The following is a 26,054-nucleotide window of genomic DNA, read 5'->3' as shown; positions in this document are numbered from 1 at the left end:
TGGGTAATTGGAGGCCACAGAACGTATGTGTACTGTAAACTGAGACAAATGTTGTCTAGCCCAGTATAAAAGTAGATACAGCTGAAGTCAGCAGTTTCTGGACTATATGGCTTAAAATCATTGGACATTGAAGAATTTCCCTTAAACTAACTTTTATTGGCACAACAGTAACAACAACGGCAGTCTATCTAATAAAAGTGAATTGATACGGGCCAAAATAACATTTTTGGTGGTTTAATAAGTGATATAAAATCTTCACATACAATGCACGTAGTTTCACATGAAATTGTCTAGTATTTCTACAAAGTGTTCAAGTGGGCTTTAGGTCTTGGCAGATGAGTTAAGATGGGTTGTTCTCTCTGTACACAAATGCAAACCCATAACCTTGAGCCTGAAGGTTTGTTATTGACCTTGGAAACAACAGTTTGACGAAAGATTCTTAGCAGAAGATCCACTTACCGGAAAAATGGATTTTCTCTTTTTTTTAAAGCTTTCATCTGATTTTTAAAGCTTTCAGCCACATATCATTAAAAAAAACAGTTTTGTGTTAGTAATGTTACTATTAGCAGTATTAGTATTGTACTTTAAAAAAAATTCTGGTTAAAAATGTATGTTGGCAGAGGATGGTTTTTTTTTACGCATTATGATCATAAAAAAACACATTAATTGAAATAGGCAGTTTGTAAAGGGTTTCCCATGGATTTATATGGAGATAATCATGTAAAGGTTTTAAACTGACCAATTTCAATTTAAAGTACTTTTAAGTTAAATAAATAATTTCCATAGTGCAAATACACATGTTGTACCTACATTTGTCCAGTGTTTCCATGTGTTGTTTTCAAATGTTGAGGTCTTAGTAGAGGTGTTGAGATGGGTTTTTCTTTTCTAAACAAAATCCGCCTTATTGCAGAATCTCTCATAGTCTGCAGCCAGAGCTTCCATGAAGCTCTGCACAATCTGTCCATTGACGTCTCTTTATAGACACTGAGGATGTCATAGAATCCCACTGGTGCCCGCTGTACACCACGGTCCGCCAAAGCCAATACCAGACAAGCACTTGTTTTCCCCCCAAATGACTTAGCGAGACATTAAACACGTGAAAGTAAATTATCTGTGCTTCACAGCATCAGGCTCTGACCTCATAGCCAGGCGCGTGTTTACTCTGGCTGAGACGAGCCATTTCGACTTCTTTTAATTATTTAATCCTTGAGGGATTCAGAGGCTTGCGCTAAGGCTTGTCCATCAGCGAGTATTGGGGATGTGCAGTGTTTGTGTGTTTTGTGGTCTGGGAGAGCTGGATTGGCTTTGTGCCGCAGCGTCTCCATCAGACGCAGGCACACTAACCAGGATGGCTCTCACACTGAAACACTATTATACAATTTGAAGGAAAGAGAAGTAATAAAGTTTACTTTGCAGAAGCTCCGAGTGACATCGGATCCAAATAGACGCTTTAACTGAAATGTGTTCCACAATGTCCCCACATTTTTGTATTTACTGAATCTCCAACATGTAATAACTTGCAATGAGTGTACTCTAGTTTCTCTAAGTACTTGATTGGTAGCGCTTAGGTCACATTAAATCTCCTTCTGTGTTACATACATTTAACATGATCCTCTCTGTGATCCAGTAAATCTATGTCACAGCATCTTTCCTCTGCCAAAACTGAAAACGGATCAGTTTAGTGGGCACATGCTGGCACCTTTCTGGTAAACCAACTCATTCCCTCTGATTCTGCTATTAGAAAAGCAGGCATGGGTTGAACGCTGAATGCAGTATAATGTGCATATAAACATAAGAGCTTAACTTCTGCAAGCAGGATTCTTCTCATTCCAGATATAAGAAGGGCAGCTGGCTGCAGTTAGTTAGAAAGAAAAGGAAAATGATGAAGGGGTTTAGTCGGTAAAATGTGATCAAAGAAACAGTTTCCTGAGGTGGTGCCGACAGCCACTCCCTTAGGCGCAGGCTCTTGGTTAAGCTCATGCATCTGAGAAGTTTTGAGTACACCGGCCACAAAACGACAGATCGACCCAGCAGGCACGGCTTGGCTCAGACATCCCAGCTATGTTGTTGCACAGTTGCAGGAATGTAAGCCGTGCAATGGCTGCGGTTGTTTACAGTTAAGGTCAGCTCTGATGGTTCTGGGGCCACCGACGGGGAATCCAGAGAAGTGTTGAATTCTTGGGGCTCGCAGTCATTGCAGCACATCCATTTTAACAGTCGTAGCCTCCTATATCAAAGCCCACTTTGTTTACATAATCCTATACAAAGCCTGGTCTTTATTACCTTGGTAAGCCGCAGCCATCTGTAAGTTATATCGTTCTGGAATTCAAAAAGTCCTTCTGATTAATTTTGGCTTTTATTGTGTTTCTCCACTGAATGCAAAGACTGTTACATTAAATGTAATAGTATTTGACATGGGAATGGTTAATAAAGAGACCTGGGGATGATAAATAATAGATATGTAAAGAAATCTCCAAACATTTCCTTTTTTTATTGTTGGTCAGATGCGAATATAGGAGGCGCTTTGGGCCAGCAGCCATCAGTATCTCTGACCAGACCTGGCTTGTTTATGAAGCCTACTAAAACCTTCCAGCAGAATCCAAGGCATTCTGGCTCTCTGGAGACCAATATGCTCCATCACATCATCCAGGAGTTCTCAGGCCACATGAAATGCGGGTTCTTTGAAGGAGCGGTGGGGGGTGGGGGTGGGGGGTTTAAATACCATATTGGGGGTTTTCAGCTGCATATCTCCTTGGGGAGATATTCGGCTGCCTTTTCTTTCTTCTTGTCGACTTGGCTCAACTGACTCATTGGTTTCCATGTTGAGTCAGTGTGTTTGTGCACAGTCAGCACATTCTTGCAGCGTAGCGATGGATACAACAGCCCCACACAAAGCCTGCCCACATTATTCCCCCCCCCCCCAGGTGGAAATGCTTCCTTGTATAAACTGCAGTGTTTGTACAAGAGGTTTAAGTATTTACATGTTTGTATCTGATAACACAGCTGTTGCCACATTGTCAGATAATGGTTATCAGCATAAATACTTGGTTTGCGTTTGATTTGAACGTTGATGAAAACTGGTTTGTTATAATTATACCAACAGTGGATTTTTTTTTTTTTAAACTGAGTCTAAGGCTGCTTTGGTGCTTAGATGCAAGTACTTGAATGATGTTTGAAGCAACAACCTGTATGAATAACACATACATTAATCAAGTTTTTAAATGTTCATCGTGGTTGTGTATATCATTTTTCACACACATGAATGCTCATGTTGGGGAGTAATTCAGCTACCTGATGTGTTGCCAACAGGAACAGACCCACATCGTTGTTCATGCCCACAGACGTCAACCCCATGAGCTCCTCATCAGACAGAGGGGACGTCCAGCTGCAGGGTTACCACAAAACCTTCCACCACCAACAAGTATTCTCACAGCAGCAAGGTACTGACGGAGTCCACCGGGCATGTGTCAACGTCTTCTGGTCTCAACGTTCTTGGTGTTGTTCTTGATGTTTCGTCTGTGCTTCTCCAAGGATGTCTGTACGGAGAAGGAAAGGTTGTTCAACCAGTCAGCGAAGAAGGCTTCGAACCTGCTAGTTACTTCGCAACCTCCTGCACGTCGCACTCTACAGGTAAGACTGCAGAGTAAAGGCATATGCCCCAATCAAAGTGCTTGTAGGATGGTTGGACAGCATATGAAACCCCTCCCCTCTCACCACACCTTTTGTAGTGATTGGCCAGATGTGCGTCGGTGAGAAAGTAAGCTGGATTTAAACTTCTTTCTCTAAGAGCGTTTCCATCCATCTGTAATTGGGCACATTTTCAAGGTGCACATGAAAACCTGAGTGGAAATGCTTAAAATTAAAAGAAAAAATTAGCAAAAAGCTTTTTAAACCTGCCTGAGGTGGAATAGTTGGTGTGTCGATAAAAGCATAATGCGAGAGTGCAACGGTTACAGACTTGGAGAATAAATCATGACGTACATCAAGCAGGGGACTTGAACGCCCACGGAGGAGACAAAAATGGTGGCAGACGAAAACATCAGATCTTTTGAGTGATGAGGAAACTGTAACGTGACTTAAATTAATACATGAAGCAAACATGAACACAATATTTCCATCATGTTATCTATATTTCATTCCCATCATTGACTGGCGGTCTTGTACTTTCTGCGTCTCATTGCGCCCTCTTCTTCTGCATCTGGCTTCCTTTTTTTACATTCTTGACTCAACTATTAATGTCACTTTGTGAACAGCTGAGTGCAACACTATGAACGTCCTCCAGGAGAAACTGTCTGAATATGTGCTCTGTTATACCCATGTTTAAATGATTATCAAGTCTCTACCCTCTCTTTAAGGACACATAGATAACACTTTGTACAAATGTATTATTTTCAAGCTGGTCTGCAAAACTCATATAATGGTACATTTCATTTCTGAACTGTACTTGCTTCATGCTTTGGATGTCATAGAATCTGTATAGGTCTGGTCTGCTGGGGGGTTCCTCTCTATCTGTTTAGGAGGATTTAGCGTTAATGATAACACAATGTAAGGTAGCTAACTGGCAATGAGCTCTTTGTAAAATTACATAAGAGGTTGATTCTTAAAATAATTACTAGGCCACTCTTCTTCAAATGAAAAGAATGGAGCTGCTGTGAACAAGTACATTTTCTGTTTTCCTCCCCTCAGGGTTCGACTTGTTGCAGGACCTGCAGGGCCAGGCCGGGGCCGGTTATTCCATGTCTCCCTGCTCAGACGACAGCTTCCTTTTCCAGGCGGGAGGCGTCGACCGCTGCCTCAACCAGATCTGCTCCATCTATCTGGACTCATGATGACCCACCCAGGACCAAACCAAACTGAATCAGTAATCACTTTTGTTTTCCTGAGAACAAAATGCAGCTTGTATGATGTGTGGCTGCAGACAATCCCAACAATATACTGTTTATGCAAGGCTGAAGTTGAATTGTTCTTCTTGACAGGAAATATGTCAGGGGGAGTTTTAATGGTACAAACAAGATGTAGTTTTGACTAGAGGCAGAGCTGCTGGCAAAAAGGAAATCTTTTCGGATTATAAATGTGAATAGCGAGTGAGTTTTTTTTATTCATAGATGGCCACAGCATTTGTGAGATGGATAGAATGAGCTATGAACTTTTATTTGCTGGTTTGATCTGTTGGGAAGCCGTGTAGCTAGCTCTCTGGCTCTAGTGACGTTAAATTCTGCCTCGAGGAAATGTCAAAACAGCAAGAGAAATTGGTAAACCATGCAAAGAGGTTAAAACTGGGCTGATGTGAAATTGTATCATGTCCAGAAAGATAAGTGTATTTCCCCAAAAGTCAAACTATTCCTTTAAGGTTGTAGCATGTAACTAAAGTGTTACTGAGAAACCTCCAACTGTAGTTAATTTACATGTTGCTGCACAGAAGGGAACTGCAGTAGAACCTGTAGCAATGCTGCCACCCAGTGTCTGAATGACTGTATATAAATGTACTTTACCGTCTGTAGTACAGATCAGTGTTGATGACTCCGGGGACTTAAAACTGACACACAAAACCAACAGAAACTGCACTAAAATGTGTTGTCTATGATTTGTCTGTCATAGACTGAGTGGTGCCAACAAATCGGTTCAATATATGTAATCTAACAATGAACAAGACAATATCGTAATCTTTTTTTCTGTTCCTTTACATGTTTGTTGTATCTGCGTTCTATTCAGTGAGAGGGAGGTGTGCATTGTTTACAATAACTTCTCTGCACTCTACGACACAATCTCATCACAGAGAAAATTACCAACCAAATGTTTACACTGATTTTGTAGCAATTCAGAGATTTTCTTATTCTTGTCATTGAACAGTGTATATAGACTGTATGAAATGCTCCTGTCTTTTATATCTAAATAAATAAATTGCTTTGTATATGTTTGTGTTTGTTAGTGGTTAGGCTTCAACTAATGCTTATTTGTATCATTGATGATATTTTTTGGATTGTTGAGTTGTTGTCAGAAAATAGCACAAGATGACATTTAAAAAAAATCTTTTTTCGACAGAATATCAATGAAATGAAATACTCACATTTGAGAAGCTCGAATCAGTGACTGTTTTTGGCATTTTTGTGTGGAATGTGACTGAAAAAATGAAGCAATTTCCCAAAGTAATTGCTGTAAAGTGCTGGTTAATACTGCCATCTATTGGTCATACATTTAAAAACAGTAAAGGGAAAGCTGAAGTCAAAATATGCAAATTAAAGATATATTATAGTGAAAGGGTAATGTTTACTTACCAATTCCATTAGAGAGCTGATGAGACAATGTGAAAATAAATACGTAAATACTTAGTTTAAACTAATTTTGCTGTAACATATAAAAATTAAAAAAATGACAATTAGGCTTTGAAACAATTAAATATGAAATAGAAATATCAGAATTAAAACAATCTACTTGTGTATTAGATACCAGGGAAGTGTTATCAAAGGAAGTGTAGAAATAACTTACTAGCTGATCAAATAAAGAACTTCTTAATGAGCAATTGATCAATTCAATTAAACTTGTTTGAAATAACTTTGATTGTTAAAAGCAATCAAAGTCAAAAGCTTGTCAATTTAAACAAACTGACCTGCAACAAGCGATGAAAGGAGTTGAAATAGCTGTTGATAGTCTAATGAACTAATCTTAAACCGCTGTGTGTCGCTGGACCTGCAATTAGGCAAAAGGTGATAATACCAGCTGAGTGACTCCTGAGTTAACAGACCCAGGTATATCCCACAAAACTCCAAATTAGTACATTTACTCAAGTACTTTACTTAAGTACAATCTTAAAGTACTTGTACTTTATTTCAGTATTTATGTGTTCGACTACTTTATACTTATACTCCACTGAATGTGTTTGATTACTTTGCAGATTCTGATTAATAATACAAGATAGGCCTATAATCAACAACTATAGTGATGTCATATAATATATTAGGATAAAACTGTATTGATCCCCGGGGAAATTCACAAGCATATCGAAGTTAAAAGTTGCCTCACTTTTACCAGCTGCAACATTAAAGTGATGAACACATTAATGCATCAATGATTAGGCCTATAATCCAACTCTATAGGCCTAATATAGCCTACACTATTCTGAAATGAGCCATTCTGCATAATGAGTAGGCTACTTCTGTTACTTTCCATATATGTTAATGCTAATGATTCCTACTGTTACTTCAGGAAGAACATGAATACATGACTCTTGTAACAGTTTGGTGAGAGAGTTATTAGTTCAGCCACCAGGGGGCGCCTTGCGGTCACAACGCTGCAGCACCTCCGTTCAACTTTGTACCGAACTCTGTAAAGATCAAATCTGTCAGCTTCAAATCACAGATAGACGCACTTTGACCTAACACTGTGTATGATTAAACATGATCTATAGACACACACACACACACACACACACACACATAGATAGACCTACAAATATTTACACAAGCGCAAACACACACGCACACCCACACACTCTGTAAGCTGTATTTCCACATTCCGCTCGGAGGGAGACACCCTCAGATCTGGAGGAGAAGAGGTTCAGCTGGGACAGTTGATGGGATGCAGAGAGGCGAAAGACGCTGCCTGCGGGTGGATGTTTGGATCCTCGATTCCCTCATGAGAGCAACAGAGATGTAGCAGGCATGCCAAACACAGGTAAGACAACACTTGTTTTAATTCTCAAACAGGTGTGCATTCATGTTTTGGGGTGTTTTTCTGTATTTTTGTTGCATATTTGTAAGAGCTTTAATCATCCACGCCGGGTGCAGTTACTGTGGGTTTTAACTTGAAATAAAGGTATTATTGTGTTTTGTGTAGATCTGCGACCAGATAAGGAGCAATGGCCTACTGAGGTCATGGGTCCAAATTCTCCCTCATGCAAACACAACCCCTCTTCAGAAAATTTGACCAGACAGCAAACAAAGAATTACATTATCTCATTAACTTGGGGGGTGGGGGGTTCTACATTTTATTGACACTGTTAGATTATGTTCTGTAAAGTTTATTTCCCTACATGCTGTTTAAAAGACCTCTCCTGCCAAAGTACTGATCATTTTTAATTTTCTTTTCCTATATTAAGGATATTAGTTTGTAATTAGCATTTAAAACCCCACAACTTTCAATAGTTGGACACAGACAAACTAAAAATGTGTGGTGAAAAGCTGTATGAAAGTAGAATTGAAGCTGTTATTTCAGCGGAAGCTCTACTGCCAGAGAGGATGTGACAGCTCACATTGCTGGCGAGTGAGATCACCCATGTTCTCCAGATTGAAACGCTGTGGGCACTCTTCACACCTCGAGAGGAAATGGAAATCTCTCTGTTTGGATGAAGAGGCTTCACTCTTACAGTTCTCAGGCTGTGACGGACAACTAGTGTCTCTTTTGTTGTGTGTAACTTCGAAATTCAAAGATCACCACAACTGTCAAGGGCTTTACACAAATTTATAGAAACCCCAAAAAGGGCAGATCTCCCTCAGCTGTCAGATTCTGAACAGTGTTGAGTGGTGAGTTGACTCCAACCTTTAGACTGCTTCTGTTATCTCCACTAAGTTCAGTGAGTTATCACCACTAATGAATGCACGGCATTAACAACAACAATTTTCCCTTATTTTTTTAATTTTATTTTTTTAAGGTGGACCAAAGCATCCAAATCTAAGCAAATTATTACCAACGTGCACCTACACACACCTTTCCTTTTCCTGTTCCGAGTGACCGAGCTTTGAATGTATAATTTGTTGATTGCTATCAGTTAGGGGAAAAAGCTTTTTTTAGAGCAGTGCAGCATGCAAATAATGACAGAGTTAGAGGATATTTGAAGCTGAATACCAACAGGAGGTCAGTTCACATGCTATGAATTTGAAATTATAGTTTAAGACTAACATTAGCAAACTGTAGTTGTATCCCCTTATCTGAAAAATACTTTATTGTTTTATCACACCTTCAGCTGTATTGATGTCGTCAAAGCATTAAGCGATTGTTAAAGATGCTTTGTAAATACATTTCCCCAAACATAACTCAATTCACTACTGAACAAAATCAGCTCTTTCTTTATTTTCTAGAAAATGTATGAATAAATCACTGCTTGATAATGAACAGAAATTGAACAAAAAGCATCACAAAACAAGAAAAGTCTCACATATTTAAAATTTAAAGCTGCTATAATAAATATTTCTATATTAAAGCTGGAGTGCGGAACTTTTGTCTTCCCCTCTGGCAGCGAGAGTAATTACATGAACACTGTCAACATGTTTAAGAAAAGCAGAGGGATTCCCAATAACGACATGTCACTGTGGACTCTCCCCCCTTCCCATCTGCAAGGTATTGGGTAATACAGGTAGACTGACACAGCCTACCGTGCGACTTATCAGAGAGCCAGCTAAGCTGTTAAGAACTGTACGTGAGTAAGCAAGGTTGGTTGACAGCGCTCCGTGTACTGCTCATGCAACAACTTTGTTGAGGGGTAAAAAAAAAAACTACCCGTTCTGAGTACAAATAAACTGTATCGGATTATCGGCATATATCTGGTTCACCAGCGCGGTAATGGCACCACCCAAACCAGACTCCACAACTCTAACTTATCAATATTGTGTGAATTTGTTTAGCAAGGGCTTGAAAGTAACACATTTTCTTTTATCTGTACTAGATCCGCACTCTACCTTGCTTTACCAATGGATCACAGGGCTACTTGTGTGTACAAGAGGTTGCTTATACTGAATTATCACCCGACTCTGCGGTTTATCTCACCTCTTTTTTTTTGTAGCTCTTTTTGTTTTTTACTGCCCACAGCTTTACCGTTTGGGCTCAGCGCTCTCATCCTTTCCAGCAGCAAGCTGCTGCTTTCAATGAAAAAGCTGTACGCTACCTGTCCAGCATCAAACCGCAGAGAGCCAGATATTTACCTCAGGAGTTGGTAGAGACCAAAAACAGAGCTAGAATGAGGGGGAATACTGCACAGATTTCTATTCAGCAGGCGGCCAGAAATACGACTTCATGTGAATGCTAATGGTGCAACAGTATACTATATATAAGCAACAGTTTGCTAACACATTTGCCATACCCATCAATAAATGCATGGCATCAACCTAAAAGTAAAAAATATGTTAATATTGTGTTCTCGACTTGTTTCTGCTGCTCCCAAGTGGTAAAGAAATCACTCCTTGCAGCTATAAGAAGCACATTTTAATCAAGAAAACCTTATATTAGCATGCAAGCCTGTAGTTTTAGTCTTAAAAGACATTATAATTGTCTCTGCACACTACTTGAGTTCATTTAGCCTACTTAATTACTTTCCGCCACATTGGCTGAATAACGGCATGTCAGGTTATTAGGTATATTGTCACAAGGCAGTCTAAAAAAATCTGGGTAACATATACAGTAAACCCTTCTTCATACCTACATCTCCTCCTCCCCTGTGAAGAGCATAAAGACTCTGTGCTCTTCACATGTTGGATATATTAAATCATTTTACAAGCAACAAAGGGTCAGTTCCTTTCCTTTGACACACACTTCCTGCATTTGTTAGAGAGACGTTTGCTCCTCTTCTGAAATCAAGGCTGATAATCTACATGTACTCTTCTTATTTCCATTGTTGTTTTTTTTAGAGGAGCTCCCATTGTTTGTTTTGCATAAAGGTACATTTTGGTGTTTGGAGCTTGACCCCATAGATGTATCATAAGAACTGGTTACTTGTGGCAAAAGGCTGTTTATTCGTTTTTGATGGAAGTTGCTGCTGCTAGATAGATATACAGAACATCAATACTCAAATATCTTAGACATTTTTGGCCAAAAATTGTTTTTATGGCAATAATGATTATTTTCATTGTTGATTTGTCGGCATGTTAATTTCCACACTCCAGAATTTACAAGGACCCAACAGTTCTAGTAGTTTCCTCCAGAGCAAGCAACAGTGCGACAGTGGCGAGGAAAAACTTCCTTTTAGGCAGAAACCTCGGACAGACCCAGGCTCTTGGTAGGCGGTGTCTGAGGGCCGGTTGGGGTTAGAATGAAGAGTGGCAATAACAAAATAGAAAAAATTAGTAGTTTGTAGCAGTTCTTTGTAGTAGTTCATGGCATAGCAGGACGCTGTGCGGCATTACAAGGCACAGCATGACGTAGCAGGACGTAGCAGGACAGCGACAGTGTAGCAGTTGAACATGGCATCACAGAACGTGTAGCGGGACCATGGCGACAGCTGCTACCCTGATTTCGGAGCCTCTCTGATCCAAGGGAACATGCTGGGGAAAAAGAACATAAGGACTCCGGGGAATGACTCCCAGAGCTAGGTAGTAACAAGCATTCTGGGACATGGATGCACATAATGAAAAGATGGAAAGATAGAGGAGAGAGGAGCTCAGTGTATCAAAATAAGTCCCCAGCTGTCACAACTTTACAACAAACCAAGAGAGACGAGTAAAGAGAGCCCAGCCCGGCGGCTATGAACTCTCCCCAACCGGATCGGGCTGTATGCACAGTCTCCCTTTAGTTTCGATGTATATTCTTGAGTAATAGTTAGATAATCTGAAAAGCTATGATGACTAACTAATAACCCTAACAATATGATTCTATGCCTAACTAGTGTATCAAAATAAGTCCCCAGCTGTCTAAAACTATTACAACAAAACCAAGAGAGACGAGGTAAAGAGAGCTCCAGCCCGGTCGGGCCAGAACTCCCCCAACCGGATCGGGCTGTATGCCAAGTCTCCCTTTAGTTATATTATATGATAGATAATCTGAAAACTATGTGACTAACTACTACTCCCTAACAATATTCGATTCTATGCCCTAACTATAAGCTTTATCAAAAAGGAAAGTCTTAAGCCTACTCTTAAATGTGGAGACGGTGTATGCCTCCCAAACCCAAACTGGAACCTGGTTCCACTGGAGAGGAGCCTGATAGCTGAACGCTCTGGCTCCCGTTCTACTTTTAGAGACTCTAGGAACCACCAGTAACCCTGCATTCTGGGAGCGTAGTGCTCTCCTAGGGTTGTAAGGTACTATGAGCTCTTTAAGATAAGATGGAGCCTGACCATGAAGAGCTTTGTAGGTGAGAAGAAGGATTTTAAATTCTATTCTAAATTTTACAGGAAGCCAATGCAGAGAAGCTAAAACAGGAGAAACGTGATCTCTTTTCCTGGTTCCCGTCAGAACACGTGCCGCAGCATTCTGGATCAGCTGTAGAGTCTTTATGGATTTTTTTGAGCAGCCTGATAGTAAAGAATTGCAGTAATCCAACCTAGAAGTAACAAATGCATGGACTAGTTTTTCTGCATCATTTTTAGACAGGATATTCCTGATTTTTGCAATATTACGTAGGTGAAAAAAGGCGATCCTTGAAATTTGCTTTAAGTGGGAATTAAAGGACATGTCCTGATCAAAGATGACTCCAAGATTCTTCACTGTGGTGCTGGAGGCCAGGGTGATGCCATCCAGAGTAACTATATCTTTGGATAGTGCGTCACGGAGGTGCTTGGGTCCGAGAGCAATAACTTCAGTTTTATCTGAGTTTAACATTAGAAAATTACAGGTCATCCAGGTTTTAATATCCTGAAGGCACGTTTGAAGTTTAGCTAACTGATTAGTTTCATCCGGCTTGATTGATAGATATAATTGAGTATCATCTGCATAACAATGAAAGTTTATGGAGTGTTTCCTAAAAAAACTTAAACCAGCTTAGAGCAGTCCCTTTAATGCCAATTAAATGTTCCAATCTCTGTAATAAGATATAATGGTCAATGGTATCAAATGCAGCGCTAAGATCTAATAACACAAGTACAGAGATAAGTCCTTTGTCTGAAGCAATTAGGAGGTCATTAGTAATTTTCACAAGTGCTGTCTCTGTGCTATGATGAACTCTAAATCCTGACTGAACCAACAGTCCAAGCCCAAAAACACACACTTTCTTGCAAGAAATTACTAAGAAAATGAGCAAATATTCACATTTTCAGAAGCTGAAAAAGTGTATTTTAAGCATTTTTGCTTAGAAAAATACTTTATCCATTATCAAAATTTATTTTCTTTCAACCTGTTTTTTCAGATGTATGTTTCTCTGTTTGATTGTTAGTTGTGTCATTTCCATTAGCAGGTGAAGTGAGGTTTCTCAGTGGTTAAGAGGTCTAGATGATCCCAGCTGACAACGGTGGTCCTACTTAAATCCTCCACTGGTCATGAATTGGCCCTGTTGTTTGGGGAGTTAGCACATTCCTGCCTCCGAACTGTGGAGCAGCTTTACTGTGGCGAGTGAGGAAGTCTGATGTCACGACCAAACCCATTCAATCTCCCTCTCTTCCTGGCTGCTTCACATGTCAAGTCCCTCAGAAAACACAGGCCTGGTATATGTCGACCACATTAGGTTTTTTTTTTATGTTCAGACAGCGTTGCAGAGAACATAGGAGTTTTAGAAAGTGACCATTAATTAGGTTCATTATGTCTCCAATAGCGGAGTTTCCCAAATGTTGTAATGCCACGGTTGCTCAAACTAGACACACGGAAGGAATGAAACCTGAGATTAAAGTGGTCATACAGGGGTAATTTCTCCTACATGAAATAAGCAGTTTTACATTATTTTAGGGACCTTCTCAAACCTCGTCAGGGTCATTTATGCTGTTTTCCACTGTACAGACGTGTCTTGCTTGTTTGTTCCTTTTCATTTTCACATTAACCTGCCCACTGCACTTTACTTTGTTGGACATGCCCAACCTATTCAAGTTGTACCATAGTAAACAACATGTATGAGTGGAGAGACCAAAAACATATTTTTCTGTTTCCCAACAGAATTCTAAATATAGGCCTGACTGGCAAGTGTTTTACTCCAAGAGCAATACACATTTTACACTGAAAACAAATCTTCTAAAGATTATTTTTGGGGCATTTTAAGGTCTTTATTTTCACAGGACAGATGAAGACATGAAAGGGGAGAGAGGGGTGAATAACATTCAGCAAAGGGCCGCAGGTTGGAGTCAAACCCGCGGCCGCTGCATCGAGGAGTAAACCTCTCTATATATGTGCGCCTGCTCTACCAACTATCTAACCTGGCCACTGTTTTAAGTATTTTAATTGGATTTGTTTGTACAATGACTACTGTGGTTTTGACTTGATGGTTTCCTGCCACATATTAGTTTGTTTCAACTCAAAAACAATACAATTGTGTTATGGGAGGAAGGAGGACCCAAACGCAGAGTAGTAGAACCACAACAAAGGGATTTATTGTCCACACACAGGAGAAGAACGGAGGAGGTCCAACAGAATATCACAAAAAGACACGTGGGAAGATCAAAACTCCAAACAGGGAAACCAGGGGACACTCACGGGGAATCTGCTGGCACACCAACAGAGACACAAGGGCTGGGTAGGTAGGCAGACAGGACGGCAGGCAGGTAAACTGGCAAGCAAGAGGCAAACTAGACGTCATGAAGCACAGGACAAAACGATCTGGCACAAGACAAGGGAAACACAGAGGTTAAGTACAAGAGGTAACGAGGTAATGGGGAACAGGTGAGACATCAGGTGAATAACATAAGGGCAGGGCAGGACAATCAGACAGACAAAAGTAAAGCTAGATAAGACTAGACAAGACAGGAAACTGACTATCAACAACAGGAAGCAGAACACACAGACACAGGGGAACATAAGACACGATCTACAACACCAGACTAGGGAGAAAACCGAGACAAAACACAGGGAAGGCCAAACGGGAAAATAACCCCCAAAAAAACCCCAAACCACAACACAATTGTATTCTATCCTTTTCTAATACCTGTTTTTAAAGACATTGTCGAAGGCCAGCTGTCAAGCACAATCTCATACTGAAGCAGATGAAAAACACTGATTGAATAAATGGAGCCTGGGAATTTGAAGGAAAATTATTATTTTCTTGGAGTAAAACCTTTTTTTACAGTACTCAGATCAGATTTGAGAGTCTAAGTAAACTCGATAACCTGCTTGTTTAACTACTTTACGCTCCAGCTTTACCTTTTGAGTAATGTTTGTACAACTTCCATCTGCCAAATCCACAGCAGCCTTCACGTGAAAGCCATTGTAGCATCTGTTTCCTCTCCAACAGCCAAACACTGGACTCCTGATCCCTAGTGACCCGTGTCACCATGCCAACTTCCAGGATCCTCACCGCAACAACAAATCCTCGGAGAAGTTGCTAGGTTTACAACTGTGAGCCTACATAAAGCAGATCTCCTCCAGGGCTGAGAGACAGAGCGACCAGAAGAGAGGTAGGGCTGCCTGAGAAAGAGGAGTGGGACACTATGGCATGATGAAGTTACAGTCTGTGTTTTAATGTATTTTCTGTTCCAGAGATGGCTTGCCAGTGTTGTGCTCTGCTGATTTTAACATTACTGGTAAAGATGGGACTGGTGGGTGGATGTGCGTGTCCAGCAGCCACCATTTTGTCCCAGTTTCCCTCTGAGGTTCCTGCTGACGTCTGTTGCTTGAACTACTCCGGCTCTGCTTTCAGCCATGTGCGCTGGTCTGTGTTTACCAATGAGACAAACATAGAGACGCTGGATCTCTCCTTCTGTAATATCAGTTCTGTTCATATGAGTGGCAGTGACGCCTCTACATTGCAGAAGGTTTACTTAGGTCATAACAGACTATCAGCGTTGCCACGGAAGTTTCTGGCCAGCCAGCGCAGCCTGATAGAGGTGGATTTGAGCGAGAACCTGATTCAGCAGCTTCCTGAGGGTTTTCTTCAGGACTCAGACAGCCTCCAGAAGCTGTATCTGCAGGGAAACCAGTTACGCTTCCTTCCAGCCTCTGTGCTGCAGAAGCCCAGTCTGCAAACGCTGGAGCTGGATGGGAACCCGTGGGACTGCTCCTGTTTGTTAATGGAAGCCCTGGAGGAAGGCAGGAAGGTTAACAGGACCACTAAGCTGCAGGATCTGGTTGGGAACTTGACCTGCGTCTCTCCCCGCCACCTGGCCGGCGGGACTGTGTTGTCTGTGAGGCTAAGCGACGCGTGCCGGCCAGCTGGCCTCACCGCACTCTTCATCGTGCTTCCTCTTCTCATCCTCTCCGCTTTGGTGCTCTGCTGGTGCTGTGGGAGGAAGAGGAAAGAAGCACCTGTAAGCACCTCAAAAAAGAGAGCTTACAGCTCCAGCTGCAATGGCCAGAGGCCTCACAGCAAGCAGAAACCTGCAGCAACTGATCAGATTAAAGGTGGAAACTGTGGCAGTGAGGGGATCCTGAAGAACCAGCTGCTGCTACGCCCATCATCCACCCTCCTGGGCAGCACCAGGGACATCTATGAAGAGGTGGAGATTAGGCTGGGCTCAGTGGAGTCTCTTCCCCCAGTCTCCTCACACGGTTCCAGCTCTACAGAGGGCAGGCAGGGCCCCCAGGGGCCGCATAGGACCAGCAAGACAGACCTGGACACAGTCAGCGTGACAGAAGTGATGAAAGACTCAGCTGACAGAGAGAAGGCTTACCTGACCCAGTCAACAGAATACTACAGCCTGGTGCCAGGTATTGAACTGGAAGACTCGGACCACGGCGAGTATGAGAACGTCGACCTCTCGTGACACCATGTCAATGGATAGTTTGACATTTTGGGAAATAATCATTTTTTTCTTGACAAGAATCACATGAGAAGATCTGTACCACTCACATGTTTGTTTGTTTAAAACCCTTAAAACCTATTTTCTCAATCAGCTTCTTAGTAGGAGTGATGAGGTTTTATATAAACACAAAATGTTTGGTTCATTCACATGCAAAGCAAGCAAGTTACAGTATCTATTGAAACAATGTGTGGTCCAACCACTGTGGTATCACATTGTAAGAGGAAGTGATTTAATCAGGAACTTTTCCTGTGGGACCTGAGGAACGCAGTGACGGTTTGAAAGAGAGGCCCACTTAATTTCACTCTGGAAAAAAACTAAGACATTTATTTTATTTAATGTTGCATTCCATGAAAATGTACACTGTTGTTTTCATGTCTTAAACAAAGAACAGGTAAGCATTTGCATGTACTGTCCTGTACCTCGACCACATGTAATAATTACGTGCATTCCACGTTTGACATACAGGAGGTTCTGGTTCCTTCACCGTAAGGTGCACCTCAAATACATAGTAGCCATGCAATGCTCACACTTAATTTATTGTGGAATGTGGAATGTAATGCTTAGGTGAAAAGTCAAAATGTATACATGTCATTGTTAAGCAAGGACAACAGGCTTGCTTGTGCTTTATGTCACGCACTAAAACTTGTATAGATGTTTTCACGGTGGTCAGATCTAAATGTAGGTGAATACTGGTTTAAGATTAAAAAAAAATCTCTGTAGTGCCGGTTCAGTGAACTGAGATACAGAGCAATTTTGCACAGTGGTGCTACAACATAATGACACTGGAGCGGCAGCCTACACAACAGACACACAATAAACATCAGGGTCATCACTATAGGTGCAGGATGCAGACACTGGGTTGTTATTATAAGATGTGGAAAACAGACATCTCAACGCTAATTCGCGTTCAGTGAGACAGACACAGATGAGGGAGTGGGTCCAGCTATAAGGGTGTGGAGCTTCCTGGAATTTAAAAGAACGGACGTGTATTTTTATCCAGAAGGGTTTTCACGTATTTTACATCAAAGCTTTGTTCATCAACATTGTAAGGTTTACTGCCTGAAGCCCATAGGTCAAAAGACAAGCAAATAAGTGAATGTTGCATTCATTTTGAACACAGAGAAATAACATAAACTTAATTGTAAACACGATTGTGGTTATTGGTCACTGAGTTTGAGTCCTCTATATTTTGTTTCTTGGTTATTTTTAGGCAAAAATGTTTTTGGCAACTTTTTTGTTTGTCTGTTCTGTTGTTGCTACGCCTGTCAGACTGCACACACGCAGTTAACAGTGGCACATTTGCTATAGTTGGGGATTTTTGAAACAATTGGGTTGACAACAGGCTTTTTATTTCTAGCTGGTAACTGGTTTTCATTTTGCCGGCTGAAATCAGGATAACTGGCATATTTTATTAGCTGTAGCTAGCTAGCTAGGTTAGCTAATTAAACTGACAATAGTTAATTTGTCGAAAACACTCTAAGGCAGATGACATTGGCTTAATCTCAAAAAGCATCCAGGACCATCAGTACTACAATAAATAGTGGTTGTGGTTGTGAATGTAATTTGTAACTGTACAAACTGAAGATTTTAGTTGAAAGTAACGCTCAGTTACTAGCCTACTGTAGCTAGTCAGCTAGCAATAGCAGGACATGCAAAGGATTGAAAGATATGTTACAGCAGATAAACACTTTTTTTACTTGAGATTACAAGGGATCTTCAACAGGGGGTTCAGGACCCCCAAGGGGTCCTCAGAGTCAATGCAGTGGGGCCTCCAAATTGTTGTTAATATATTTTTATTAAGACTTTATTTAAAAAGTCTTAACATGAATCCAATATATTAATAGCAAATATAAATCCCCACTTCTTGGTCTATAGTCAGTGTAGTCACTGAGGCCATCCACAGATGTGTGCCACATGCATGTGTAACAAAAAAACAGGATTTATGAAATCATGCCAACAATTAGTCTTATATTATATTGTTATTATTATTTGAATAGCTTAGTATTGTATGCAAAAAAGGTATGTATAAAAGCTTCAGGCCGCCCTACAAGTTATTGTAGGCTAAGTTTATAATAGGGGGTTGATGCTCCACCTTCTTTCAGTTAAGGGGTCCTCGGCTTGAAAAATGTTGAAGACCCCTGTTCTATAGCATCATATGAATCTGGTCTGCTAATATGAGCTGTGATTGGGCTGTTGGGATGGGTTTAGCGAAAGGTGAAAAAAACTTGTCTTGTGTATTGATACTCAATATATTTAAATTTGATTACTTTTAAGTTCATCATTTGGATGGAGATAGGAGACCTGGCAGTAACTTTCAGAATGCTTTGAAACAGCATTTAGACCTTTAGGTTGGAATTTTGTTTTACAGAAAGTAGGCTATATTTGATGGTTAACTGAATAATTAAAATGTGAAATATCTAAATTTAGAGACCTTTTCTGTGGTTTCTGGTCAAAATGGATGAGCCCATGACCTCGATATTTCAAAATTCCTGCCTATATTTGTGAGTGAGTGGTATTAAGTTGGAAGTACAATTAGAGTGTATGGAGTGGTAAGTCATAAAAAAACTGCTGCAGTGACAGCTACTAAATAACATGTAGACCTAGTAGCATGAAAAATCCTTCTCTATTAAAAAATGGTTATACTGGTATATGATACATAATAAAAGCACTGATTTTCATCATAATGTTTATGCTGGCAGATGCACATTAAATGTTAAAAAAAGAGTCAAGATTTCTGCGTCAGGATTGTGTAGAGGATGATGGCGAAGAAAAGCCAAACTGTGTCATTAGCTTGCTGCATTTTTTGAGAGCATGCTCCATATCTTTTTCTCCGTGGCCCCTCTGCTCTTTCTGCCCTGACAATGACCCAGGCCTGTTCTAGCTACCTGAAATCCCACTTTTCCTTAGAGCTCTAATTTCACTCACCGTGGGAAGTTGTAATTACAGCATTGGGTTACCCAAACGATCTGTCTGTCCTGTTCTCAGTCGTCTGAGCCCATGACCAGTAGATCCAGTAGCTGAGGCCAGGAAATGACTGAGCAGAAAACAGTTGTTGGAGTATCCATGGAAGGTAATCGGGGAGTTTATTTCATCTAGATAAAGATCACAGAGCAACCACTAAATCTAGATTTACACAGGATGGAGACACAAACATAAAGTGTAAACTCTTTGTGAAATAGTTTAAAAAATGTATATTTTAGTGCCACACTTGCAGTGGTGGAAAAAGTACTTTGGCCTTTACTTAAGTAAAAGTAGCAATACCACGGTGTGAGAAAAATGAATAGGTAAAAGTTCTGCTTTCAAAATCTTACTTCAGTAAAAGAACATATGTGTTAGCATCAAAATATACTCATCACTGGATAGGGGTGCACTGATAGCTCACCTGGTTAAGAGTGCACCGTTCTCTTAACGGACCAAGGCCGAGTCCGTCAAAAAAAAAAGCCTTTAGGTGCCTTTGTTCATAACATAGATAGTGTTATGGGGCCTCAGGGCTGAGGCTGAGAGCCCTGCTTCATATTACAAGATCACCATCTGGTGACAGGAATGAAAACTAAAGTTCATCAACCGAGCAAAACACCTAGTGTAGTGAGTAATTTTCTTGTGATGAATGTATTGCATACGTCTATTGGTAATAAAAGCAATAAGTTACAAATACAGACGATGTGAGGCTCATGAATAGGGAAGTCCATAGTGATCACTTGTCCCGGCATTGATTGCTTTTTTGATAGGCCTCATAAATATTGTGTCGGGAGAGCAAAATAAATCAAATCTTGATCTTTGAGTCAGAGATCAAGCAGACTCTGATTTACAACAGACTGCTATAACCATGTGAAAAACAAACAAGTGAGCAGAGCCAGCAGCCACTGACAAAAGGCTAAGACATGTGTGGGATGGACCCATTTGACACTGTAAAGTGTCTTGAGATAACTCTTGTTATGAATTGATACTATAAATAAAATTGAATTGAATTGAAAGATGTGTGTGTGTGTGTGTGTCTGTGTGTGGTGTGTGTGTGTGTGTGTGTGTGTGTGTGTCTGCGTGTGTATTAGGTTTAAATACATTTTTGGGGACCAAAAACTGGGAAATCAGTATACTTATGGGGTCCTGACAGCTTTGTGGGGACAAAATGCTGGTCCCCACAACGTTAAAGGGCTGTTTGAGGAATAAGACTTGGTTTTAGGAGTAGGGTTAGAGTTAGGTTATGGTTAGGGTGAGGGTGAGGGTGAGGGTTAAGATTAGGCATTTAGGTTTGATGGTCAAGGTTAGGGTAAGGGGCTAGGGAATGCATTATGTCAATGACTGGTCCCCAGGTGTGTGTGTGTGTGTGTGTGTGTGTGTGTGTGTGTGTGTGTGTGTGTGTGTGTGTGTGTGTGTGTGTTTTATTTAATTTTTGATTTGATAGTGGCCATTGGATTTGGATCATTCAGTTTGGGTATATATTTTTGTATGTGTGTATTTATATGTGTATGCAGGTTGGTCATGTATGTTTAAAATGAATGTAACTAGGTGATGTTTCTGTTTTTCTTTTTTGTTTTGCAATCTTCTGGTTTAAGTATTACATAACTAAACATATTCATATTAATTATTACCATTATTTTTTCAATTGGGATTATTGACAAATTGTTTAATTGATTTTCTTTTAAACATTTAACAGTACTAAGGTTCAGCTGACATTTTGTAGACCAAACAGTGTATTGATTAATTTAAGAAAATTAGATTTCATTAGTGAAAAGTCCACAAAAGTCGGGTCTAAATGAGTTATCTTGTACATTTACATTTACAGAGCCACATCAGCTGTGTGGGAACACACAAACTCTCTAATCTACTTTCTATCCACCAAAGAATTGAACTGAACAATTATCACTATTTCTTAACCCTGGGGAATTTGCTGTGATTTTATAGCAAAGATATGGTAACAGAAATGTAATGACAGCTGACCACCCAAAAGTCTCTAACCATTACCATTTAAGGAAAAAACACAGCATACTCACTCAGTAACTGTAGGTGTGTATCTGTTGGGCTTCAGGTTCCCAGGTAATAAAATAAAAATGTTAATTTATGATGGTGCAACAGAGAGGTTTAAATTGAGACCCAGAGGAAGAACCTTTCTTCCCAGGACAGCAGGTGCAGGTCATACACCTGCATTCATAGGTAAGACACATCGTTATGTTTTTTTGATAGCAGATGGTTTTAATAAATGTACATATGTGATTGATGTTTTGCACATTTAAATTTTACAGGAATTGCCGGCTGTTACAACACAATAAACCCAGACATGACAGTTTCTTACACCCTTGAAGTGGCCAATGCACGATTTTGTGGCTTCTCCAAGCTCCTGTTTAGGTGGAAGGGAAGCATCTACAGGCTGCTTTACAAAGAGCTTCTGGTGTTCTGTGGGGTTTATCTGTTTTTTAGTGTGTTTTACAGGTAAATTTGCTGATTTCATCTTTGAATTCTGCCGTTTGCCACCGTGTGGTCGAGTGTTTGTGGCTCATCAGTGGAAGTTTTTCTTTTCCTCACAGGTTCCTCCTCTCACCAAAGCAGCAGGATCTGTTTGAGCGCATTGCCCTTTACTGTGACCAGTTCACCAACACCAACTTCATCCCAGTTTTGTTTGTACTGGGTGAGTCTGATTGAACTGGCTCTGTCTTACACAAGCCACATATGAAGATGATAATTCATATTTTTTGTCCCAGGTTTTTATGTGACTCTGGCCTTTAACCGATGGTGGGGTCAGTACACCAGCTTCCCACTACCTGATAATCTAATGATGGTTGTGTCCGGGAACGTCCACGGGGCAGACGAGAGGGGTCGTCTGCTGCGACGAACACTCATGAGATACGCCAACTTATCTTCAGTTCTCATCCTCCGCTCCATCAGCACAAGAGTTCACAAGCGATTCCCAACTTTGGAGCACATAGTGGAGGCTGGTAAGTTAAATATAAACAAGACAAATTTGTGTAATATATCCATCCATTCCCATCCCAGAGGTGTCCAGTTTACACTCCACTCCCTATTAAAATAAGTATTATGAGTATATATTTATTACCCCATTAAGATATTTGTGCCTGACGTCATGGGGTTGCTCTAGGGATGTTTTGATTGATTTGTGGACTATAAACCTTTTTTTGCACTTGCTTATCTGAAAATGTCCTCAGATAACAAACATCTATTACACCTGGAACCTACCTCTCTAATCTCTCTGCAGGATTTATGACTACACACGAGCTGAAAAAGTTTGAGTCGCTACACTCCGATTTCAACAAGTACTGGATGCCTTTGACTTGGTTCTCAAACCTGGCGTCCAGAGCGAGAGAGGAGGGTCGAGTGAGGGACGACATTGCTTTAAGGCTTCTGATGGATGTGTGTTGGCTTTTTTTCTGCAATTTGATATATATTATATATATATACACACACCACACACACACACACACACACACACACACACACACACACACACACATAGACACACACAATGGGACTGAGGGATGTGAATCCACTTTGTAGCCCCAGTATGTCTACACATTCTATGTATTTATAACTGCAGGAGCTGAATAAGTACAGAGGCAAGTGCAGCCTCCTGTTCCACTATGACTGGATAAGCATCCCTCTGGTCTACACCCAGGTAAGATCAGGAGATTTTTTTTACTTCATTTGATAGCTGTGTATTTTCTTTATCTTTAGTTTTGGTATACAATATACAGTTCTACTTTATACAAAATGAAATTTATTACAAAAGTGACTTAAACAGCAGTGGTGAAAAGTAACATTTACTATGCCTAAGTACAATTGTAAGGTACTTGTACTTTGCTTGAATATTTCCATTTTCTGCTACCTTATACTTCTACTCTACCACAATTCAGAGACAAATTGTACTTTTTACTCAACTACATGTATTTGATCACTTTAGTTACTTTATATATTCAGATTAACTAAACAAGATATAATCAAAAACAATAATATGTAATATTATAGATTAGGCTAAGATAAATGTAGTGATCTGCAGGGGGAAATCGACAAGTTACATAGCAGTATATAAAGTATTTCAAGTTAGCTTCACCTTTACCAGCTGCAACATTAAAGTGATGAACACATTGATGCATTCATAATTATAATCCAGTGATATAAATATTCTAAAATAGGCCATTCGACATGATGAGTACTTTTACTTTTGGTACTTATATAAGAAAGTATATTTTGATTTATTTTTACTTTCACGTACAATTTTGAATACAGGACTTTAACTTTAACTTAACTGTAACAGAGTATTTCTACACTGTGGTACAAGTAGCATGGTTCTACTACTGTCTATCACTGCCTTGTTTTGTTTTTTATCTGTGCAGGTAGTTACTTTAGCAGTTTACTCTTATTTCGCCTTCTGTGTGATTGGCCGACAATTTTTGAACCCTGAGAAAGGATACAAGGATCACAAACTGGACATGTACGTCCCTGTTTTCACCCTGCTGCAGTTCTTCTTCTACACTGGCTGGCTCAAGGTGAGACATGACATTCATGTTTCACTTGTAGAAAACAGATTTTTTTTCATGAAAGGGCGATTTCATGATGTGTTTCCACTAAGTAGGTGGGGGAGCTGATCATCAACCCATTCGGTGAGGACGATGACGACTTTGAAACAAACCAGCTGATTGACAGAAACATTCAGGTGTTTCCCCTTAAGGCTTCTCCCTTAAACAGCCAGTCTAAATACCTAAAATGAGTGCTAACTGTTTATACTCCTGTAGGTGTCAATGCTGGCTGTAGATGATATGTACCAGAACCTGGCTCCAATTGTAAAAGACAAGCACTGGGCTCAGAGACATTTCTCCATCCCTTACACTGTGTCGACAGCAGCAGAGACTCTCAAACCGGCCTTCAAAGGCTCCACTTTTGACATGAGGTCAAATCTTTTAACAATTTGTTTCGGTGCCTTTTGTTGTTGCGGCACGATTCGCTAAAAACCCAACCAAAATGTCTGCCTGTATTTGCAGGATGAGCGCAGAGGATCTTGAGATTCACCAGCCTGCAGACACTCCAGGAAAGAAACATTACTTACCTCTTGAGGACCTTTTGGGCGATGGGCTCGACAGTCTTCTGCAGAGGGGCAATGGTATCCTGCGAGGTGGGAGCCTCCCCTCTCTGATGGATGTCTTATCACACACAAATGAGAATGATGCTGATGCTTCCCATGAGCGTGATATCAACACCACCAACCATGAAGAACAAGAAATGGCACTGATTAAAGTTGCGGTGGAACACAACTAGTGAAAATGATTGTGACCCTGGGTGGATTATGAGACAATGGGCTCCCAGGCTTAGACATGCAAAAGGTCACAGACACACACACTTTATAGTTGTTTAGCCTCCTTTCGTCATTTTGTGTCTCTTTATAGTAATTTTATAGTCTTTGTTGTGGTCAACTTGAGACTGTTTCTGGTTGGTATGTCTCTTCCAGTGACCTTTTGCAGGTGGAGGCCCTGCCATTTTGGGCCCCTGGGCCTGTGTACAGTAGGCCCATTCAGTAATCCATCCATGGATGCAACCATTGTGTGTTTTTGAACTAGGAATGTTCTTTTATTGCATAAAACATATTTCCATTTGTCACAACTCAATTGATTTGTGAAATAAACACATTTGGTCCTAATGTTATTGTATATTTAAAAAATAAATATGATTATTAAGTGCTCATAACAAGAAGTTAGAAATGGTACTTGTATTTTCTGTACTATTTTTTTTCCATTGGATGAACACATTTTCTTAACTTTTGATTGGGTGGGCAAGACAGACGTTTGGGTGAGCTGAGTCCAGTCCTGCCCCTGGCCGCCGCCAGCCTTGTTCACCGTTTTGAGTTTGTTTTGAAGCCACACCGTAAAGCGACCTAATGTCAAGCACTGTTAGGTTTGTAAAATTAAATTAAATGACAACTAATCATAATAAAGAGAGTACCTCTGTATTCATTATGAATGGGGATGTTAAAAATGTTAGTCATTGATAAGAATTCGTATTTGTATTAAATAATCCTTTACACCTGTTAACATTACAGTTATGGAGTTGGAAAACACTAAATTGATGTATTGTTAAAAATGGGGGAATTTAACTAAGCATTTTTTAAATGTATTTAAGTATACTTGAGTATCTCCATGTTATGCTGTTTATACTTTCACTCCACTTCAGCTCTGAGGGAAATATTGTACGTTTTACTAAAAAATTATTTGACAGCTTTAGTTACTTTGCATATTTAGATTTTTAACACAAAAATATAATCAAGTAACAAATAATTATGTATAAGCTACCCATAAATAAAGTCGCTAGTTAAAATAAGGTCTGCTTTTACCAGCTGCAATATTACAGTGTTTAAGACATTAATGTATCAATAATTATAATCCTATTAAAATATTATATTATTCTGAAATGGGCAATTCTGCATACGTAGGCTACTTTTATTTTTGGTGCTTTAGGCCTTTACTTTTGAATATT

General features: G+C 40.1%; 3 protein-coding genes across 7 annotated transcripts in view; all 3 read left to right on the top strand.

Annotated features, from left to right (window-relative positions):
• glis1a (GLIS family zinc finger 1a) overlaps positions 1-8,402 on the top strand; it is a 42,164-nt gene extending 33,762 nt beyond the window's left edge. For 4 of the 5 annotated variants that reach the window (XM_032531587.1, XM_032531584.1, XM_032531585.1 and 1 more), the window contains exons 7-9: positions 3,310-3,440; positions 3,532-3,630; positions 4,687-5,913. In XM_032531587.1, coding sequence (XP_032387478.1) covers positions 3,310-3,440; positions 3,532-3,630; positions 4,687-4,829 — 373 coding nt within the window. In that variant the 3' untranslated portion in view covers positions 4,830-5,913. Of the gene's footprint in view, positions 1-3,309; positions 3,441-3,531; positions 3,631-4,686; positions 5,914-8,389 lie in introns of those variants that run through there. The other variant, XR_004334383.1, reaches the window with a different exon arrangement.
• Positions 7,452-17,873, top strand: si:ch211-106k21.5 (leucine-rich repeat-containing protein 26). Its single transcript, XM_032531588.1, has 3 exons — positions 7,452-7,671; positions 15,074-15,236; positions 15,319-17,873. The coding sequence occupies exon 3, from the start codon at positions 15,321-15,323 to the stop codon at positions 16,539-16,541; it is 1,221 nt and encodes a 406-aa protein (XP_032387479.1). The 5' UTR covers positions 7,452-7,671; positions 15,074-15,236; positions 15,319-15,320; the 3' UTR covers positions 16,542-17,873.
• Positions 17,874-21,441: 3,568 nt separating this feature from the next.
• Positions 21,442-25,359, top strand: best4 (bestrophin 4). Its single transcript, XM_032532463.1, has 10 exons — positions 21,442-21,731; positions 21,821-22,007; positions 22,103-22,203; positions 22,277-22,510; positions 22,789-22,943; positions 23,128-23,205; positions 23,924-24,076; positions 24,163-24,243; positions 24,323-24,477; positions 24,569-25,359. The coding sequence occupies exons 1-10, from the start codon at positions 21,629-21,631 to the stop codon at positions 24,840-24,842; spliced, it is 1,521 nt and encodes a 506-aa protein (XP_032388354.1). The 5' UTR covers positions 21,442-21,628; the 3' UTR covers positions 24,843-25,359.
• The last annotated feature ends 695 nt before the right edge of the window (positions 25,360-26,054 follow it).

Source organism: Etheostoma spectabile, chromosome 12 (assembly GCF_008692095.1).
Source record: "Etheostoma spectabile isolate EspeVRDwgs_2016 chromosome 12, UIUC_Espe_1.0, whole genome shotgun sequence".
Classification (NCBI taxonomy): domain Eukaryota; kingdom Metazoa; phylum Chordata; class Actinopteri; order Perciformes; family Percidae; genus Etheostoma; species Etheostoma spectabile.
This window is presented reverse-complemented; position numbering and strand designations above follow the sequence as displayed.